The sequence below is a fragment of the Electrophorus electricus genome, chromosome 3 (genome assembly GCF_041902795.1).
Source record: "Electrophorus electricus isolate QZ-2024a chromosome 3, ASM4190279v1, whole genome shotgun sequence".
Taxonomy (NCBI): Eukaryota; Metazoa; Chordata; class Actinopteri; order Gymnotiformes; family Gymnotidae; genus Electrophorus; species Electrophorus electricus.
The window spans coordinates 8,519,298-8,538,517 of record NC_137499.1 but is presented as its reverse complement, the minus strand read 5'-3'; the positions used below and the strand labels follow the sequence as shown (position 1 = coordinate 8,538,517).

At 46.8% G+C, this 19,220-nt stretch overlaps 1 protein-coding gene across 2 annotated transcripts; it reads left to right on the top strand.

The window, feature by feature from the left end:
* Nucleotides 1-275: 275 nt before the first annotated feature.
* sec24b (SEC24 homolog B, COPII coat complex component) lies at nucleotides 276-16,385 on the top strand. 2 transcript variants are annotated; one of them, XM_035526277.2, is made up of 24 exons: nucleotides 276-529; nucleotides 1,808-2,437; nucleotides 2,607-2,753; nucleotides 3,934-4,053; nucleotides 6,255-6,338; nucleotides 6,426-6,592; nucleotides 7,390-7,574; nucleotides 7,650-7,752; nucleotides 7,856-7,982; nucleotides 8,257-8,366; nucleotides 8,498-8,610; nucleotides 8,698-8,816; nucleotides 9,093-9,148; nucleotides 9,405-9,611; nucleotides 10,610-10,733; nucleotides 10,857-11,015; nucleotides 12,842-13,015; nucleotides 13,196-13,306; nucleotides 13,540-13,715; nucleotides 14,017-14,154; nucleotides 14,339-14,443; nucleotides 14,523-14,615; nucleotides 14,871-14,974; nucleotides 15,331-16,385. In XM_035526277.2, exons 1-24 carry the CDS (start codon nucleotides 433-435, stop codon nucleotides 15,443-15,445), a joined length of 3,564 nt encoding a protein of 1,187 aa, XP_035382170.1. In that variant the 5' UTR covers nucleotides 276-432; the 3' UTR covers nucleotides 15,446-16,385. The 2 variants fall into 2 exon arrangements, with proteins under 2 accessions (XP_035382170.1, XP_035382171.1); XM_035526278.2 differs by lacking the exon at nucleotides 3,934-4,053.
* The last annotated feature ends 2,835 nt before the right edge of the window (nucleotides 16,386-19,220 follow it).

Genomic DNA, 19,220 nt, shown 5'->3' with positions numbered 1-19,220 from the left:
TTAAATGGTATTTGTAACCCTTTTCACCTCATACATTTTATGTATTGCAGAAATGTAAAAAAAAAACCATAGAATTAAGTATGTGTAAGTATGTGTATAATCTTATACAATAAAGGACTGAATTTTGTTCATTTCTGTTTGTTGAAGTTTACAATATTTATGTCGTAAATGGTTACAATAGCCACGTCTCAATTAAGTGTATGGGCTTTCCGTAACATGTCTTTTATTTTGAAAAGACTGGTCAGCCTAGTGATTGCTGCTGTCAAATTCACTGTTTTGTTCTAGGCAGATCAGCGCTGACTAATTACAGACGGATCCTCAGCGATCTTAAAGCAGGTTGATGGGAACTCAAAACTGTTGACCCCTGGTTTTGTCTTCTTGTAACCACATATATGTAGCTTCATCTGGGACATATAAAACTCCTTCAGCACAATGTCTGCGCCGGGTTTTACGAATCTCAACCCCTCCGTCAATAATTACGTGAATCCAACACAGAACGGTGGCGGAGGTGCAACCCCTTATCACAACGGTACGAGATTATCTTATTTTATCTTAGCCTAGCGTAGCCTAGCCTAACTACCCATCTTATTAACATCCTTAGCTAATGTAGGTTGCTAAGATATTGGCTGTCTAGCTAGCTGCCGAGGGGTGAGTTCCACTTTGATTAGCTAGCAAGCTACCTTGTAGGAATTATGTTTTGTCTAATATTTTTATGCCAGCACACCTCCTTAACTCTACCTAACTAGCAAGCTGGTTAATATACTACTGTAGTTGTAGACGTTTATGTGTATGTGTGCTAGCTGGCTAAATGGTCAACTATAACACACGTTAGCTCCGGGATTTCGGGCATGACTGCTTTCCTTCATCGACTAGCACTGACGCTAACCTAGCAGGCTAACTTAGCTAACGCTAGAGTGGTTACACGTCCAGCTGCGGCTTATTTTTTACGGCGTGTGATCGTCTGCGATCTCAGTGGTAAATCTATGTTAATGTAACTACATGTTATGTGTATTTAAAACTCCCAGCCATACAGAATTGACTTGTTTTGAAGCCGTTTTGCTGCTGTTCGGCTAATCTTCCTGTGAGCTCCATGGTCAAATACACTTACATCGTCCTTACTCACGCCGTCAAACTGGTGCAGTTTGCAGGGCTCGGATTTGCCAAACACGCCACTCATCTTTTTCTCAACTCCCAATGACCAGCCTTGAAATGTTCAGTATTATGTCAACTACGTCCGAACCAAACCCTTCACTGTCCGGGGAGACTGGGGGATTTGGTCCCGCGGGGATTAGCTAGCGGTGTTCTCGTATGTTCCTACTCTGAAAACTACTCGGGCTGCGCGGATGTCGTGGTTTTTCAACGGCGGACATAAAACCCTTCCAACCTAACAAACGGCAGTGGCATATCTTCATCGAGGGTCGCTCGAATTCATTTTTGGCCTCCATACACAAGATAGCCAACGCTATTGCTATTTCATATTTTCAAGTTTGGCCCTGGCCTTTTTTAATTATACTCCGGAGGACTGGGCAGCCGTTATTGTCTAAGTAACTGCCCTTTGATCAGATGTTGTAACTCTGATGGATCACTTTTCTGGCAGTCAGTAATAGTAATAATAATAATCGGATGGCATTTTTGCCTTATTTTGACTGTTAGTCTTATTTGCTTATTTTTGTTGGGGTCTTTAAGTGTCAGTGACAAGTCAGACCTGGTTTATTTTTGTTTTTTTTTTCTGCTTGATGATTTTCTTAATTATTAGAATATAATTTAATATAGTAATGATACTAATACTTTATTTTTCATTTTGCAGGTCCAGGCCAGCCACTCCCAGCCATGTATCCTGCTTCAAACTACTACACTGGAGTTCCCCAGCAGGGTTATCTTGCCATGCCGGGTCAGTTACCCCCACCGCCCAGCAAAGCCCCACCGATGAACACTGACTTCAGCGCCACCTACTACCACAACAGCCACTCCCAGGCTGGGGCAGGGCCAGGTGTAGGGCCCACCCCTTACCCACCTCCCCATGGCTTGCAGACTCCAACCCAGCCACCTTCCACCGCTACCCACTCTGTTTCTGGAGCCCCCCAGTACCAGCCGCCTGCCTCTTATGCCACACCTGCTAACTACTACGGACAGCGTTATGGTGCCTCCTCTCAGGGCCAGCAGCAGCCGATGCTGGTGCCTGCGTCGAGCAGCAGTAATCCACTTTTCCCCATCGTCTCCTACCCATCAGGCCCTGGGAGCAGTGAGTATGGGACGCTAAGATCATCCCAGGGAGCTGCAGAGCGTCCCCCCATCCCTGCTGTGATCCAACCACCAACCCACAGTGCTTTGCAGCAGTATCCTCAGGGCAATGGGGCCACACCCAAACCAGCGCAGCAGGGGTACGGAGCCCCACCCCTCACCCAAACGGCCACTGTCAATGGCCAGTCAAATGCAGGTGGGTGGGACTTGGACCCAAACAGAAGGAAAAAAAAGTTATACAATCAAAATTTCACTGGTCGTTTTACTTATTCATGAATTAATTAATTTGCTTTACTTTTATCATTTTTTTTTGTAACTTTTAATTCAAAATTAATTTTGTCATATTTTATTGTCTCTCTCCCTAGTTCAACAGTGCTATGACCAAACCCCCCCAGGCCCTGTGGGCCCTCATTACAGCAGCACCTCCCCCAGTTTGGAGGGCCCTGTCAGGGGTCACGCCCCCTCGGGGACGCCCTCCACCTCCGTGCATTCTTCACCGAGCCGCCAGCAAGGTGAGCACCCCCCCCCCCCAGAAAGCATTTCAGCCCCCTTGGCTAGCCCATCCCCTCCTCACGCTCGCCCCCTGGTGGCCACTGCACTCTGCAGCCTTGTGCAACGTGCTCCTTGTGATCATGTCTTGATGTGTCTGGCAGGTCTGCAGTGCAGCGGGCCAAGGGGGGGGCCACGGTCCGAGACCTCTGCTCCCTCAGATGCTTCACGGCCCAGTTCTCATAGCCAACTTATGTATGCTTTGTTCCGCCCATTGCTCGGTGCGACTGTGTGTGTCTGCGTGCGTGCATGCGTTTGAGTATCATTTATATAGACGATGTCCCATCCATGTATCATTTATATAGCATGAGTCTCAGGGTGTGGGTTTTTTTTCTGTTGGTTTAGCCTCAGCAGAGATTGTGACTAATGGGCCATTCTGCCCCGTGAATTCATGACTTCGTCTTTGCGTCCATGGCGCGTCACTCCAACCCTGTGCTCTCTGTGCCCCGCCATCCCTGTCTACCTCGTCCTCCTCCAGCTTACATATAGACTTCATCTGTTAGAGGGACCTGTTTTTGTGCCTCATTTGTCCACACTTGTCTAGACTATCTGGATTTATTTTTCTTGACTTATCTAGAACAGTGGGCTTAATGCCAGTCCTGGATTACACCCGAGTTTTGGCTAGTGCTGACTCCTTATGCTGGCTCATCCAACTGTGGAGGGCAGTAGAGTTCCAGGAAAGGGCCTGACGCCCACTGATCTAGACTCTGTGTGGGCCTGTTGTTGTTGCGTTTGTTTGTTTGTTTTTGGCCCCATCACTGCCTACTCCATGCATGTGTCTGACATACTGGGTATCTTGGTCCTGATCCTATCCCGCTCCCCTTCATGATCTTTCACAGGAATACACTTGTTACTACGTTAATAGAACAACAATAATAGTAGTGGTAATAATATTAATAGTGATTATAGTAGTAGGAACATGAAAAGGCACTGTAGATTTAGTGTTTTCGCGCCTTTCACTCTTTGCTCTTTCGCAGTGCTAAGTCTTTCATTTTTTCCACACACTCTCTTTCGTCCGCTCTCTCCTGCTATCTCTTTCTAACTCTCTCTTTCACTCTTTCCATCTCTCCCTCCCCCTCCTCCCTGGCTCCCTCTCTCCTGTGTCTGTCTCCTGGTCTGATGGTTGGCTATGCTGTATTTCAGGGCTCCTGTATGGTGGATATGGGGAAAATAGCGCTCCTAGTTCATCCACAGGGTTGCCAGGTGACCACTCCTCATCCAGCTCTGACCAAGACGACGAGGATGAGGAGGATGAGGAAGCAGGTCTGCTCTCGCTTTTATTCCTCCGCCCGCATCCCTTCGCCTTACGAGTCCCCAACCCCGGGAACCCCGAGCCCATTCACTGTGACCCAGGCCCCTCAGCCTTGTGACCGTACTGTGACCCAGGCCCCTCAGCCTTGTGACCTTGCTGTGTCCTTCCTGGTCAGATTAATAGGTTGAAGGTTTAATAGGTTGGTCTTTGCTTCCTGTTTTGTAGTTGTATTAGCTCAGTGAACATCCATTTCTCAAAAGTGATGGGCTGCCATTTTCCATGCACACCTTGCTTTCTTGTGTAACTTTCAGTAATTTCCAGTTTTTCATTTTACCTCTATAGCAGTGTGAACTTGGTGGCCCTATACATTAACAGAAATGATGTAAGGTTCACCTTGTTCTCTCATCCTCTCATATGCTTAGGACTGTCATGTAATGTGTGTGTGTGTGTGTGTGTGTGTGTGTTGAAAGACAAAGTGTTATTAATACCAAGCATGAAAAATGGAGTTCTTACTGAGCAGGTTTTTGTAAACAAGTCTTTACATGAGAGTAACTATTACCTCTGCAGGCTTATCTACCCTCATTCGCACACACCCCCACACACTCCCCATTAAGTCACATTAGGGAATAGGTTTGACTGGGCGAGCATGATCTTTGGATCATCTTTATTGCCACTGAGTGAGTGAGAGGTATAAGCATTTTATCTTGTATGCTAATCCATGTAAGGTGTGTGTGTGTGTGTGTGTGTGCGCGTGCGTGCTGGGAGTCTTTAGTCTCTTGTGTGTGTGTGTGTGTGTGTGTGTGTGAGAGAGAGAGAGAGAGGGGGGTTGGCCTTCTGATGGACCCTGGAGCAGAACTGTTGTCACATGGTGGTGGGTGGGTGGTGTAAGTCAAGGAAGGTGTTGCAGTTTAAATCCTCACTGGTGTTTTTCTCTTGGGTTCAGTTCCCTGCTATATTAAGCTGAACCCTGAGGGCACTGGCTGACACGTCACTGTAGCGCTCTAGAGAAAGTCAGGCTTTTATCTCCAGCTGATTCCGCTCAAGGGCGAGTGTTCAGAAGAGGAACCATGTTGAGCCTTGGAGCGGGTGTCAGTGTGACGATGCAGTTCTCCTCTCGCTGTCTCTGTTCTTTAATAAAAGCCACTAATGCACAGAGGACACAGATTTAGCCTGTTGTCACTAGAGCCTAGCCAATCAGATCTCGCTCTCCCACGCTCTCTCGCTCTCACTCACTCACACACTCACACGCATTGTACTTGGCCCAAAAGTGTATGAGATTGCAGATTCGTGTCCTGTATACAGAATCCCCCTTTTCGCCCTGAGCCAAAGAAGCATAACCTTTTCTAGTAGCCTCCTGTTGGTGGGCTCTCGGGCTCGGACTGGCGTGTCCAAACAGCACAGCCATACAATTTCAGTAGGAGCACTTTGATAGGAGCACTTCAGTTTTATGTAGGATTGAGAGATGTGCTTATGGAGTAATAGAGGTCACAGCAGGTGGGTTTTCTGTTGAAGTGGGTAGTAAAGAGGCATACACACACACACACGTTAATGCATTGTACTGGTGGTTGATCAGAGGCTAGTGAGGATGTGGGCAAACACTTCCAGTTCTGAGATGTGGGCTGATTTCACAAAAACACCTTTGTTCTCCAATTGACTGATGTGTTTGTGTGAATGATAGCAGGTCATGTTGTATATTTATAAAGTCAAAGTCAGATTTATTTCTTTTTACAACACACATTGTCACAAAGCCGCTTTACAAATATCTGGGTCCAGATCCATGATGAGCAATCTGAAGGTGACAGTGGTTGAGTTAAAAACTCCCTGAATGTGTTTAAGGAAGAAATCTTGGGAGGATAAAGACTGAAGGGGGAACCTGTCCTCCACTGGGTGGGCCAGTTAGTAACCCCACACACACACACACACACACACCGGACTGAAGGGGGAACCCGTCCTCCACTGGGTGAGCCAGTTAGTAACACCACACACACACACACACACCGGACTGAAGGGGGAACCCGTCCTCCACTGGGTGAGCCAGTTAGTAACCAGTCCATCATTTATAATGTTGTTATTTTTAGTCCAAGTATCCACTTCATTATAGATGTGACCAGGGGCCCCTGGTTCTGCACCTTTACATACAGAAGGCTTACTAAAAACTTCAGTAAATAAGTTGTTATATGCAGTCTCTTACTCTTTGTGTGTGTACACACAGGTGGAGACAGTTCTTCCACCACCACAGGTAGTGCATCTCCTGTTCCCAACAGCTACGAGTCCTTGGAAGGAGGCATCTACCCAGGTACACACGTCTTTCTGCCCTTTACCGCTGGGTGGCTGACCTGCGCTCTAGGTGCTGTGGAATGATTTGTATTCATCTCTCTCCCAGGCTCCTCCTCTGTTCCTCCTCCTGCTGACCCAACCAAACAAGCCCCGCCCTTTGGTTACAACTATCCAGCCATGCAACCTGGTTATCAACAAAGCCCCACCCCGAGAGCAGGCTCCTCCCCATCACATGGAGGGTACAATGCACCTGGATATCAGCCGTATTCCCAGGTAATAGCTAGGCCTGTCGTCGTGATTTATTGCATAATCACAAGATCGAGATTGATTGAGCTGACGGCAATCATTTGCTCCGATCTGGATTATGTTCCATACTAATTTGATTTCAAGACTGACTGACTCTTTATTGTAGTGTGTGTATAAAGCAGAGCAATAACGGGCACTTTCTCCTGACCCCTAACGTAACAGTACAGCTCAGCGTATGATGTCTATTGTCCAGCTCTACACTGGAGCTTCGAGGCTAATGTAGCTAGCAAGCAATGAAAGCATGTGGACATGATGTAATATCGTTCAAATGGCAAATTCTGTCTCTCTGGCACTCTCAAAACTAGTCATCAAGTAGCCTCAAACATTAAGTGGTCTCAAACCTTCTTAAGTAGTTTCAAATATTATCAAGTAGCCTCAGACCTTGTGTTTTCTGATCACGTATAAAATGTTAGCCATGTGTGGCCTCAGCTAACGTTACTGAGAACACCGTTAAGAGTCAGTGCCAGTAGGATGGGGTACCCCACATCCCATGACTCTCTGCCTCTTCTGTACGTTGAGAGTTGTAAATATTTCCAGCTGTTTTTTTTTTTTTTGGTTTTTTTGGTCTCTTCACCATAAGAGCTCTCAACCTGTAATAGCGCAAGTCTTCTCTGAATGCACGTGTGCTCACGGAGCGTAACCATGGAAATGGGAGACTGTGACTGATGCCTCGGCAGACGTTGGCCTGTGTAGCTAATGTAGGGGTTAGGGGACAGGAGGGGATGCATGTAAGTGTGTGTGTGTGTGTGTGCGTGCGTGTGTAGCCGTTCCCCAGTCTTTCTCAGCTGTCGACAGCGCTGGGGGGTCTGAGTGGGGTTTCAGAACAGGAAGTGGAGGGCTTGCGTCCCGTCAATCTTCTGCAAGAGAGGAACCTCCTCCCCCTGAAACGCGGCACTCCAGCTGAGCCCAACCTCAGCAGTAACCTGCGCAAGATGAACTGCAGCCCAGAGTAAGGACTCCCTCGCTGAGTTTGTGAGGCCCATGGGATTAGCTATAATCTAAATTCTTTCTCTCTCTCTCTCAGTACGTTTCGCTGCACTCTCAGCAGTATTCCTCAGACTCAGGCCCTGTTGAATAAAGCTCGCCTGCCCCTGGGCCTCCTCCTGCACCCTTTTAGGGATCTGACGGTATGGCACTGCCCGCACCTCATTATCGCCACATTTGCTTCAGGTAAGCCGTGGTCACACCTGTTCAGTCGAGCCTAAGCGTGCACTTACCCTCCCTCTGCAGCAGTTGCCAGTCATCACCTCCAACACCATCGTGCGCTGTCGCTCCTGTAGGACATATATCAATCCGTTCGTGTCGTTCCTAGACCAGCACCGCTGGAAGTGTAACCTCTGTTACCGCGTCAATGACGGTAAGATGCACGTGAGAGGTCGGTGAAGGGCGCAGGCTAGTCCTCACCTCCTCGCCCGAGTTGCTGATTTCCATTGCCGCCATCTGACCGGTTCCTCTACGATTTCACAAGGTGTCTTCAGCAGTGTGAAAGCCATTTAAGATGTGAATCAGTTCTCTTGAAACACTCCTGCTGTCTGAACATTTCACAATGTGAGCTCGGAGGTTAAAATGGAAATCACTCTCTCTCCCATACTTTTTCTCTCTCTCTCCCCGTCATTGTGTTTTTCTCTCAGTTCCTGATGAGTTCATGTATAATCCAGTCACACGGTCCTATGGTGAACCACATAAGAGGCCAGAGGTGCAGAACTCCACAGTAGAGTTCATTGCTTCCTCAGATTACATGGTGAGGGAGGGTGTGTTAAACGTGTGTGTGTGTGTAACTGTGTCTGTGTGCGCGCGCATGTACTGATAGACGTCTACCTTTCTGTTATGGATGTCTGAGGTGGTATTTCTCTAATGTCTCTCTCTCTCTAGCTGCGCCCTCCTCAGCCTGCAGCCTACCTGTTTGTGTTGGATGTATCCCATAATGCAGTGGAGTCGGGCTACCTGAACGTGTTGTGCCAGTCGCTGCTGGAAAACCTGGAGAAGTGGGTGAACTGTGATCTTCATGACTTCTGTGTGGTTTAGCGGGAATATGATCAGCTGCAAGCTCTCACTCTCCTGCTCTCCCTCAGGCTGCCTGGTGATTCGCGCACTCGTATCGGTTTTCTGACCTTTGACAGCACTATCCACTTCTACAACCTGCAGGAGGGTCTGTCCCAGCCGCAGATGCTAGTGGTGTCCGACATTGACGGTAAGGCCCCCCCACCCCTCCAAAGCTCAGACTAACCAGGCGGAACAGGACAGATAGCAGTCAGAACTAGCTCTGGGTGGAATGTGGGTTTGGGGTTAACTGGACCGGATGAGGTTTAGTTAGAATACCGATGGTTCCGGTTCCGGTTCCAGCCACTAAGTCCTTTACATCAAAAACAGCCTGATTTGCCAGTCGTGATGTTAAATATTGTGTGTGTGTGTGTGTGTGTGTGTGTGTGTGTGTGTAAAACTCAAATGTGCTCTATGCTCTTTACAGATGTGTTCATTCCAACTCCTGACAGTCTGCTGGTAAACCTAAAAGAGAGTCATGAGGTATAGAACTTACACATATATGCGCGCGCACACACTCATTCACTCACTCCCATACCCCCCCACCCGTCACTGTGTGTGACAGAATTACATGCACCTGTTTGTCTCTTGTGGCTTGTAACAGTTTCTCGTTATGTTCCATTAAGTGCGTGTGTGTGTGTGCAGGTGTTTGTAAATTTGATGTTTCACTAATAGTTTATGATTACATTCCTGCCTATTTCTCTAACATTTCAGTCTTTAATGTGTGTGGTGTTTGTAGATGGTGAAAGATCTGCTTAATGCATTGCCGGCGATGTTCACACACACCCGGGAGACCCACAGTGCTCTGGGGCCTGCACTGCAGGCCGCGTACAAGCTGATGTCAGCCACTGGGGGGCGCGTGTCTGTGTTCCAGACCCAGCTGCCCTCCCTGGGGGCAGGACTGCTCCAGTCACGAGAGGACCCTAACCTGAGATCCAGCACCAAGGTACACTCACACTCTCTCTCACACACACACACACACACACACACACGCGCGCGCACGCACACACATGCTGGGATGTCAGAATGACCTCTGAACTCATAGTCTCTGTCCTGTTTTGACGAACGCGTCTTCCCTGTGAATGACAGCATGCTGTGACACGACGTCTGACTCTGGCGCTCTGTCCCGCCTACATCTGACTGTAGTGCCATGTGCAACAAGTTTCTGTGATGTCACATCAGTGCTGACTTTAAAATATGTTCAGACCTTTCCTTTAGTTTTTCAGTTGACTTTTTCATTCAGAGCTTATTACTGTTGATATATACATAAATCCAAAAATTTTTATATTGTTTGAAAGAAATCCAGCAGTTGGTTTTCGAGTCAAGTGTTAAATCTCAGCTTCAGCAGAACTTCAGTTTCAGCCAAGAATTCTCAGGCACTACACGTACTGCAAGAGTGATGAGAGGATGTCGAGCAGAAATGCAGCAGCATGAAACACACACACACACACACTCCCTGAGATTGGTGAAGAACTCCTAGTTCCAACAGTAGTGTATGGGAACACTGCAGGATCTGATGTATTTGCCTAAAAATACAAATGCAGTGAAACAGTTGGTGTCCTGTGGAGTATTGTTATGTTAGAGAGGAGCATTGTTACCATAGGAGGGGAGGGGAGGGGAGAGGGGAGGGGAGAGGAGGGGAGGGGAGAGGGGAGGGGAGAAGGGAGGGGAGAAGGGAGGGGAGAGGAGAGGAGGGGAGAGGAGGGGAGAGGAGGGGAGAGGAGAGGAGAGGGGAGGAGGAGCGGAGCATGGTTACCATAGGGGGAGAGGAGTCTTCACACTGACCATTTCCTTAGTGTTCATACTTTCTCAGTTTCTGGTAAAACACAGAAATGCCACTGGGGGTTGTGTGTGTGTGTGTGTGTGTGTGTGTGTGTGTGTGTGTGTGTGTGTGTGTGTGTGTGTGTGTGTGTGTGTGTGTGTGTGTGTGTGTGTGTGTTGTAGGGCGTACAGCACCTGGGTCCTGCTACAGACTTTTATAAGAAGCTGGCTCTGGACTGTTCTGGTCAGCAGATAGGGGTGGACCTGTTCCTGCTCAGCTCTCAGTATTCTGATCTGGCATCTTTAGGTACTCACATACACAGTCTTCTTAAAGGTGTCCTGGTCTGACCTGACAGCAATACTAAAATGAGCAAAAAGTTCAGTCTCTCTCTCACACACACACATGAAGTCATGTGTACACTCCCCACAGCGTGCGTGTCGAAGTACTCGGCTGGCAGCATCTTCTACTACCCCGGCTTCCATCATGTCCACAGCCCCGCACAGAACCTGAAGCTTCAGCAGGACCTCCATCGCTACCTCACCAGGAAGATCGGCTTCGAGGCCGTCATGAGGATCAGGTGCACCAAAGGTGAGCAGCCGCTCGCTTCCTCGCATCTCTGACCTGTGGGTCCATGCTGGGCCGTCACGATTTGGCGGTGATGTTTGATACTGTTTGGACTGTGAATACACACCTTGAACTTGACGTATAGAAGGATTTTGTTATGCAATACTGCAGTTCTGGTTGGTAATGGTCGAAATACAGATGTTCTGGGTTTTGGCCTGTTAACTGCACTTAAATGAACAGCAAATAAGTCCGTACAGGGTTAACGGCAGGGTTAATGCTCACATTTCAAAAATATTGTATGGAGATATGGTGTGAATGTATATTACTTTCATTCACGCGCAAGTGAACGTTTGCACTGGTATCAAGTTGTGCTTCTAAATCCAACATAGCAATCGGACCAAAGCGACAAAAGGTAATATAATATCTGACTTTACGATGGTTACTTTCCTGCAGTGGAAAACGGCACTTGGAAACGGTGTATTTAAGGCTCTTCACTGATCTGCATTGCACACTTTATTGGTTTTAAAGTCCCTGCACAGTTGTCTTTTTATTTTCACACTGTGAAAATAAGAATGTATTTAAATATTTTTGGAATCTTATATATTCCAGTTACTTTTCTTTTTTTCCCCCCAAAAAACAACATTAAAGGGGGTGTTTTGAATTTAGTTTTTTCTCTGTCGCCTTTTACCATTCTGCCGTGTGGGTGTGGCCACAGCGGGTTGATTGACGGCCCCAAACTTAATGGCCCAGTCAGGAAATCGGATCAACACGGCTTTACTTACCTGAACCTGAGGAGGTGAAACGCTGTTAGACCATCGCTCGGGTAAACAACTTCTCTGCTTAAATCGCAGGGCGCCACAGTTCATATTTTAATAATGTATTTAGAGAGTCATCAGGTGTGAACACAACACACGTCCTGCGGAAACGTACTGTGCGGGGCCTTTAAACTAAAACTATGAATATGCCAAAAGGTTGTTGCATGGTAGGTTGCACAATACATAAGGCTTATACAGAACGGGGACCATATTGACGGTAGTATTCAGCTAATATTCAGGCTAACAGTAGACTATTGACCTGACGGTTCTGACGTTAGCCATCATGTTGACGGTATTGACTAGTTTAGCCTACCTGTGACCCCTCTGTGGGGTAAATGTCCACTTAAATTTCTGATCGCTGGGGCTGTTTAATCAGACTGATTTTCTCGATATATCCGGGCCTTGCTTCTGGCAGAAGAGTACTGAAATAGGAAGGTGTTGACAATTCGTTAAAACAGTTTCAAGACACGATTTCCCACAACTTCACACTCACTCGTTTTAACTTTGCGGAATGTTTTCCCTCCCTCCGATGACGTGATGTTGCTAAGGGTATGTTGTCGAGGAAACGTCTGAGATACCGGGACTGTTTGTTTTTCTAGCTAAGCTAATTATAATATTAGAAGTTAACTTTCGCTCCATTTGTTTCTTATTCTGGTTTTCACGGCTAAATGTGACGTCGACTAGTCAGCGCCGTGGCGTGCCGTGACCCCCCCCCCCCAGTCAAATGCTGAGTCGTTACCCGGGTCTGATGGCTCACCGTATAACTAGTGCTAAATATGGAAATTTGTGTTCCACTGATAAAACCAGTTTGGACTACCATGTGAAAAAGGAAGCGCCCAGTCTCATGCCAGTCCCCCACCCACCCCCGCCCCCGGGTACAAAAAATACTTTATAAACTTAAAAAAAAACAAAAAAAACATCTGAGTAGGAGAGACAGACAGGTCAATGATATGGAAGTCATGCTTGAGTGTTGCCTGCTGTCTGAAAAATGTTAATTTTACTAATGTTATGTTTTGTTGTTTGATTCACTGGCAGGACTGTCGATACACACGTTCCATGGTAACTTCTTTGTGCGGTCCACTGATTTGCTGTCTCTGGCCAACGTGAACCCGGACTCTGGCTTCGCTGTGCAGATGTCCATAGACGAGAGTTTAGCTGACACGTCGCTAGCCTGCTTCCAGGCCGCACTTCTCTACACATCCAGCAAAGGTGTGCGCGCGCTGTTTTGCACTTGTGTGGGGTGGAGCACTTGTTCTGAAGTTGATGAGCAAAAGTACATTATGGTCTGTTTTTTATATTTGCCTCATCTCGACTGTGACTGGGTTCAGCACTGTGTTCTAAAAAAAAAAAAAAATCGTTCCTTTCTGATTGTGTTTGTGTAATTGACAGGCAAGCGGCGAATCAGAGTGCACACGCTGTGCCTGCCAGTGGTAAGCCAGCTCAGCGACGTGTTTGCGGGAGCTGATGTTGAAGCCATTACCTGTCTGCTCGCCAACATGGGTGCGTATGTTTTTCTCACACACACACACGCTCCCCGTTCTCTGAACTGACTTTGCTTCCTTTACAGTGTCTCATATTTAAGGTCTCAGGTTTCCTTTTGCCCAGTTAAATAATGACTTTTTTCCATAGAGAAATCCAGATTTTTCCTCCCTCTGGTATGCTGTTTTTTAAATACTTTTTCTGCCTCTTGCCCCCTTACGTCCCCCTGTGACCATGTCTCCCCCTCTCTGCAGCCATAGACCGCTCCATCTCCTCCAGTCTGTTGGATGCACGGGACGCGCTGGTGAACGCAGTGGTGGACTCTTTGGAGGCGTACCGTGCTAACGGCTCCAACCTGCAGCTCTCGGGCCTCACCGCCCCTGCCGCCCTGCGCCTCTTCCCGTTATATGTACTCGCACTGCTCAAACAGGTGGGGGCGCCGCACACACACACACACACACACACACACACACCATTTTTGCCACCCACACACAAGCAGAAATCAACACCCAGCTGGCCGGTTCACACAGCCTTGCGCTTCTGGCAGAACCATGCAGCGTTTTTAAAATTATTTGCGTTTTTTTTTCTGGTAGGACTGCATGTATTGTCCTTGTAGTGTCCCAGTCCACCAAAAGTTAGCTGATGGGTTTCACCAGAGGTTTCACGCCTGTGTGGTGTGATGCGATGCGAAACGTGTACAGAGCTGGTGATTCAGCTGTGTTGCTCCGCAGAAAGCGCTGCGGACGGGGACAAGCACTCGCCTGGATGATCGAGTGTTTGCCATGTGCGAGTTTAAGAGCCAGCCACTCAAACAGATCATGCGCTTGATCCACCCCGACCTGTACCGCGTCGACAACCTGACAGAACAGGTACACAAGTGTACACACACACACACACACACACAACACTATTTAGCTTGATGTCAGGGACAAATATATCATGCACTTATAAATAAATAAATGGTTTTATTAAAAAAACTAAATGGGAGTCGCATTTTTGTCACTTGTGTGCTGTGCTGTTTTATTTGCATGCATGCCCACTTTTGTCCTGCAGGGGGCCCTGCACCTGAATGAGCGCATGATTCCCCAGCCTCCTCTACTGCAGCTGTCCGCTGAGAAGCTCAGCCGAGACGGCGCCTTCCTCATGGACTGTGGCAGCGTTAGTGCCACTCTCACCAACTCTATACAAGTCTGTCCTGTTTCTTCTCATCATTGAACCTTTGACCTTTGCCCTGCAGGTGATGTATCTGTGGGTGGGAAAGTGCTGTGACGAGATGTTCGTACGAGACGTTTTGGGCTGTCCAGACTACGCCTCCATACCTCCCGACATGGTGGGTGGGGGTTTCATGGTAACCCGGGGAAGTTGCATGTTAAGTGGAAGATTTTCAAGAGTGTAGATGATGCATCTAAATCCCCAAACTAAATATGTGGTTGCACCTCAGTCGTGGCGCAACTCTACGGACATACAAGTTCTCCAGCACAGCTCACGTGCACACACACACCCTGCTGTGTCTGTAGCCTAGGAAGACAGAGAGATGATTTTTGAAAATGAAAAAAAGCTGAAAAGGTAATGTGTGCGTGTGCAGACGGAGATCCCAGCTCTGGAGACGACGGCGTCGGAGAGAACCCGAGCGTTTGTGTCCTGGCTGCAGGAGGCCAGAGCATTCTGCGCCGCCTTCTGTGTGCTCAAGTACGCCACTACATCCTCCCTTCCTCTGTCTCTCCTCCTCCCCCTCAGGAGAAGGATGTATGTCTGCTTCCCTGTTGTCATATTAAACAAGTATGCAGCCAGACAACAGAACACCAAGATAGAAACAAATGGCTTTTGGGTACACGCGGCAGGAGACCCACCCACACACACACACACACACACACGAACAACTTCCCAAGTTCACAGGTTCACCTCCCATTGAACGAACACAATGTCACACTGATAAATATGTAAGTCGCCTGCCGTGTACTGCACATGTAAATGCATTTGTGTTTGCTTTGTACTTAGAGAGACTCTCCTCCCTCTTTCTGTCATTCTGTCCTTCTGTCTGTCAGAGATGAGCCCTCTGCTAAGAGTAGCTTTTTCCAGCACCTGATCGAGGATCGTTCCGAGTCCGCCTTCTCCTACTACGAGTTCCTTCTGCACATCCAGCAGCAAATGTCCAAATAGAGGCCCACAGAACCGAGCCCGGCGCTCCACCGCTGGTTCTGGCACTGTGGACCCATTTCTGCAGCAGGCTGTGCCATTGGACAGCAGAGTGTCTCACACACCCCTCCCGTCTCCCATTGGCCACAGCCCGTGACCCCTCTTGGGGGAGAGGGGTCAAGAACAATTGAAGCAAAGCATTGAATAAATGAACACATCATTTTACATACGCTGAACAACAGTGCAGCAAGTACATTGAATGAAAAAGGAGCTATACCCCATATATGGACACCGATCGGCCAGGCCGCACTGGTCCCGCCTCCACCACTCATTACCGATTGGGCAGGCAGCACTGGTCCCGCCTCCACCACTAATGTCCTGTCATAGCTACTGTTGTACCACATAACTTGATTCCAAATATTTTTATCCCCTCCCGCAGTGCCCCTCATCTCTGCTACATTACCTGTAGGTGCACTCTCACACTAGTGATGAAAGTTTTCACACCTAGCCTTCACTAACACTGCTCTTGTTTGCTTTTTTTGCTTTTTTTTAACACTGCCATACCGCACTCCATAGCACCTGCAGACATTCTTGTCATTCCATTTCTATTGCCTCCCTCTTTTTTGCTCTCTTATATTTCATCTGATTTTTATTTTCCCTCTAACATGCTGGCGTGTGTATGGGTGTGTGTGCAGTTGTGGTGTACTGAGTACAGGTCCATCTGTGTCACAACCATAACGCACACACCACTCTGCATCGCTGCCAGGATCTGTGCTTTGTGTGATGCTAGGATAATTCTCCTTCACTCCTTGCTTCCGTGAGGACCCCACATGACGACGTAGATGGCAAAACCGTTGTCATCCATCCACTTTGTAACTCTGGGGAAAATAATATTTTATGTGCGATAATTTATGATGAGCTTATTGAATAAAATGAAAGGCTGTACGTCTCTGTGGCGTTTCGAGTGGATGTCTGACATGCCGTGTTATTTAACTTTTCAGAGCACATTCCTGTAACACCAGCCCTCACCTTGTGGGTAAGAGCTACATGTAAACTAGATTGCTGTTGTGGCATCAGATTGTCTTTCAGGTCATGCTAAGCTAGGGTTTGGTAGAAGTGTGAACACAGTCTGAGCCTACTTTGGAGCAGAGAGAAACCTCCCCTGACCACATCCGTTGTCATGCTGGCTCAACTAGACTTTAGCAATTTGCGGAATTCTGGAGTGTTCTAAGAATGCCAGAACCCTAGAGTGTTCTAAGAATGCATATTCAGAATGACTGGAAGCCATGGAATCAAATGGAGCTTTTCCAAAGAACCAGTTTGCTTTAGGCTGAAGCCAACAGCAATTATGCCACCCTTTATCCAAACAGCATCCCAGAATGCACTGCTAATCACAGGGCCTGAGCAAAAGATGCAAAACCACCATTTACTGTCTTACATTCTGCAAAGGTAACACATATACACTTAGAATGGCTATTAGAGTAGACAGATCTTTGACATTCCCCATTGCAGACATTTTTTTTGCACCCACGTTTTGCATGTTCATGGAAACGGCACAATTCTATAAAACGAGAAAGTTTGAAGATGCAGTTTAGTTGAATTATAACGATGGTGCTTTTTCCTCTCACAGATGTTTAGGCTTTGTTGGTGATTCTGAGGGATAATTGTGAAGAGAATTCCTTTTTGCTGCTTTTTCCTCGTAGGAATTTGGGAACATGGTCCAAGGGGGGTAAAATTGACACTTGCGCTCAGTCAGATTTACGCTAGCAACAGGAAATAATCTGAGAAGAGCTGGTTATTTGCTCAGGGTTTTCCCATGACAAAGGAGTTGTTTCTGTGTTGTTTACTTTGTTAAACAGTCATCTAAGTGATGTCAAAGAAAACATGATTGATCAGAGCAGGTCGCCTTCTTCTATTGCGCCATGGTCCAGTTCTGATGCCCAAGTGCCCATTGGAGGTGTTTTCCTCTCTGTACAGAGGTCAGCATGGGCCCTGTGACTGGTCTCCATCTACGCAAGCCCTTACACAGAGAACTGTGATGTTCAGTGTGGAAGAGTGGGCACCAGGATGGACTAGGGCAAGAGTGCAAACCAGCAGTTAGTGTGACACTCTGGACAGTGTTCTGCCATGGTCTGCTGTCACGTAGATGCTCAATTTACATGTACCATCTATATAAACATTTGTTACAGAACCTTCATGCAAACTATTCCCTAATGCCTGTGGCTCCTTTAAGCAGGATAATGTGCCCTGCCACACTGCAGAAATTGTTCAGGAAATTTGAAAAACATGACTTAGAGTTGTCTGTGCTAATTTGGCCTGCACATTCTCCAGATTTCAGTCTAATTGAGCATCTGTGGGATGTTCTGGTAAAACCAAGTCAAATCCTCACAACTTGCAGGACTAAATACATCTGCTGCTAATGTCAAGGTGCAATACACCACAGGACACGGCAGGACACCTTCAGAGGTCTTGTGGGCTCCAGGCCTTCACAAGTCAAATTTATTAACAAAGCCACCAATATAACCAGCCCAAAAGGAACAATTGTTAATATATTCCTCCTCATGCATCACTGCACTAGTTATCTATTCTATATCTTACAAGAAATAATATCAACTCTAAATTGGAGAAAATCTAAATTGCTGATAGTCTAAATGTATATACTTGTCAACAAAACTAAGTTATGTTTCTGTAGTTTTAAACATGTCCACTATTGGAATTATAAAATAATATCATTTAAACATTACTGTTGGAACTATAAAATGTGTAACACATAATATTTAAATATTTAAACATTCTGTTTTGAATTTAAACTGGTTTCAACTCCTAGAACTTCAGAAGCACTTTGCTTGCACAGCTGATGAAGCTGTCTGAAATGTCCTGTTTCTCTGGAAGCTTTTGCGTTCCTGCCATCTTTAGTCCATCATGTTCTTTTGCCATGATACCATGCAATTACTCTTTGTAAACTTTTTCAGATATCTGTTTATCTCTCAACATTTGCTTTCCTTTAATGTGTTTTTTTTAATCAGATTCTAGGGGTTTTGCATGATGTCCGTTTTAGAAATAGCATTAAAATACTATGCTAATTTTGGAATGTAGCGGTGTTTATGGAGGTGCAGATCAGAGGCACAAGCACGCTCCTCTATGGTTGGCCGTATATGCTGCTTGTATTACAGGGGTCATACCCTCACTTCCTTGGGGGTTTTGTTACTTGCAATAGTAAACCACTCTCTTGGCATGTAGCTACCAGCATACTGTAACAAAAAAGTGGCAGGCTGTTTCTATACAGCTGTTTGAGTCTTTTTCTCTGTCTCACTCACACTGTTCCCTTGGCCTAGCCAGGTTTCCACAGCAGCCGCTGTTGATATTTTCATGAGGATGATTTCACTGGTTTCCTCGTGCCCAGTTACATGAGATTTTCCCTCCCTCCTGGTTCTCTGTCTCTCTCTGTCTCTCATTCATACTTCTTTTTGCTGTGTAGGATGTTGTGACTTCTGCCATATCACGGATGTGCAGGAATGCTTTGAAGATGATCTTTTCTTTGTGCGGTGTGTTTTCTTCCATTATAGTGGACTTCTGATAGTACAGCCAAACACAATAGATAACCAAATGTGTATGTGCCCGTAGGGATAAAAATCTTTCATTTATGCTGCCATATGAAAAAGAACCAAGATGCTCACGTTTAATGGAAAAAAAGACCTTATTCCTTCCATGTCACCGACACACATGTACAAGGGCTCCTGGAACGCTTGAGCTCTCTTCTCCTGCAAAGGTACCAAATTAATTTTCTTTTTGTATTTTA

Bases quoted from the DNA above. Each gene is read 5' to 3' on its own strand.
- sec24b (XM_035526277.2), top strand. From the start codon at position 433: ATGTCTGCGCCGGGTTTTACGAATCTCAACCCCTCCGTCAATAATTAC. The intron at 4,054-6,254 runs GTCTGCTCTCGC...GTGTACACACAG, and splicing joins TGAGGAGGATGAGGAAGCAG to GTGGAGACAGTTCTTCCACC. The intron at 9,612-10,609 runs GTACACTCACAC...TGTGTGTTGTAG, and splicing joins ACCTGAGATCCAGCACCAAG to GGCGTACAGCACCTGGGTCC.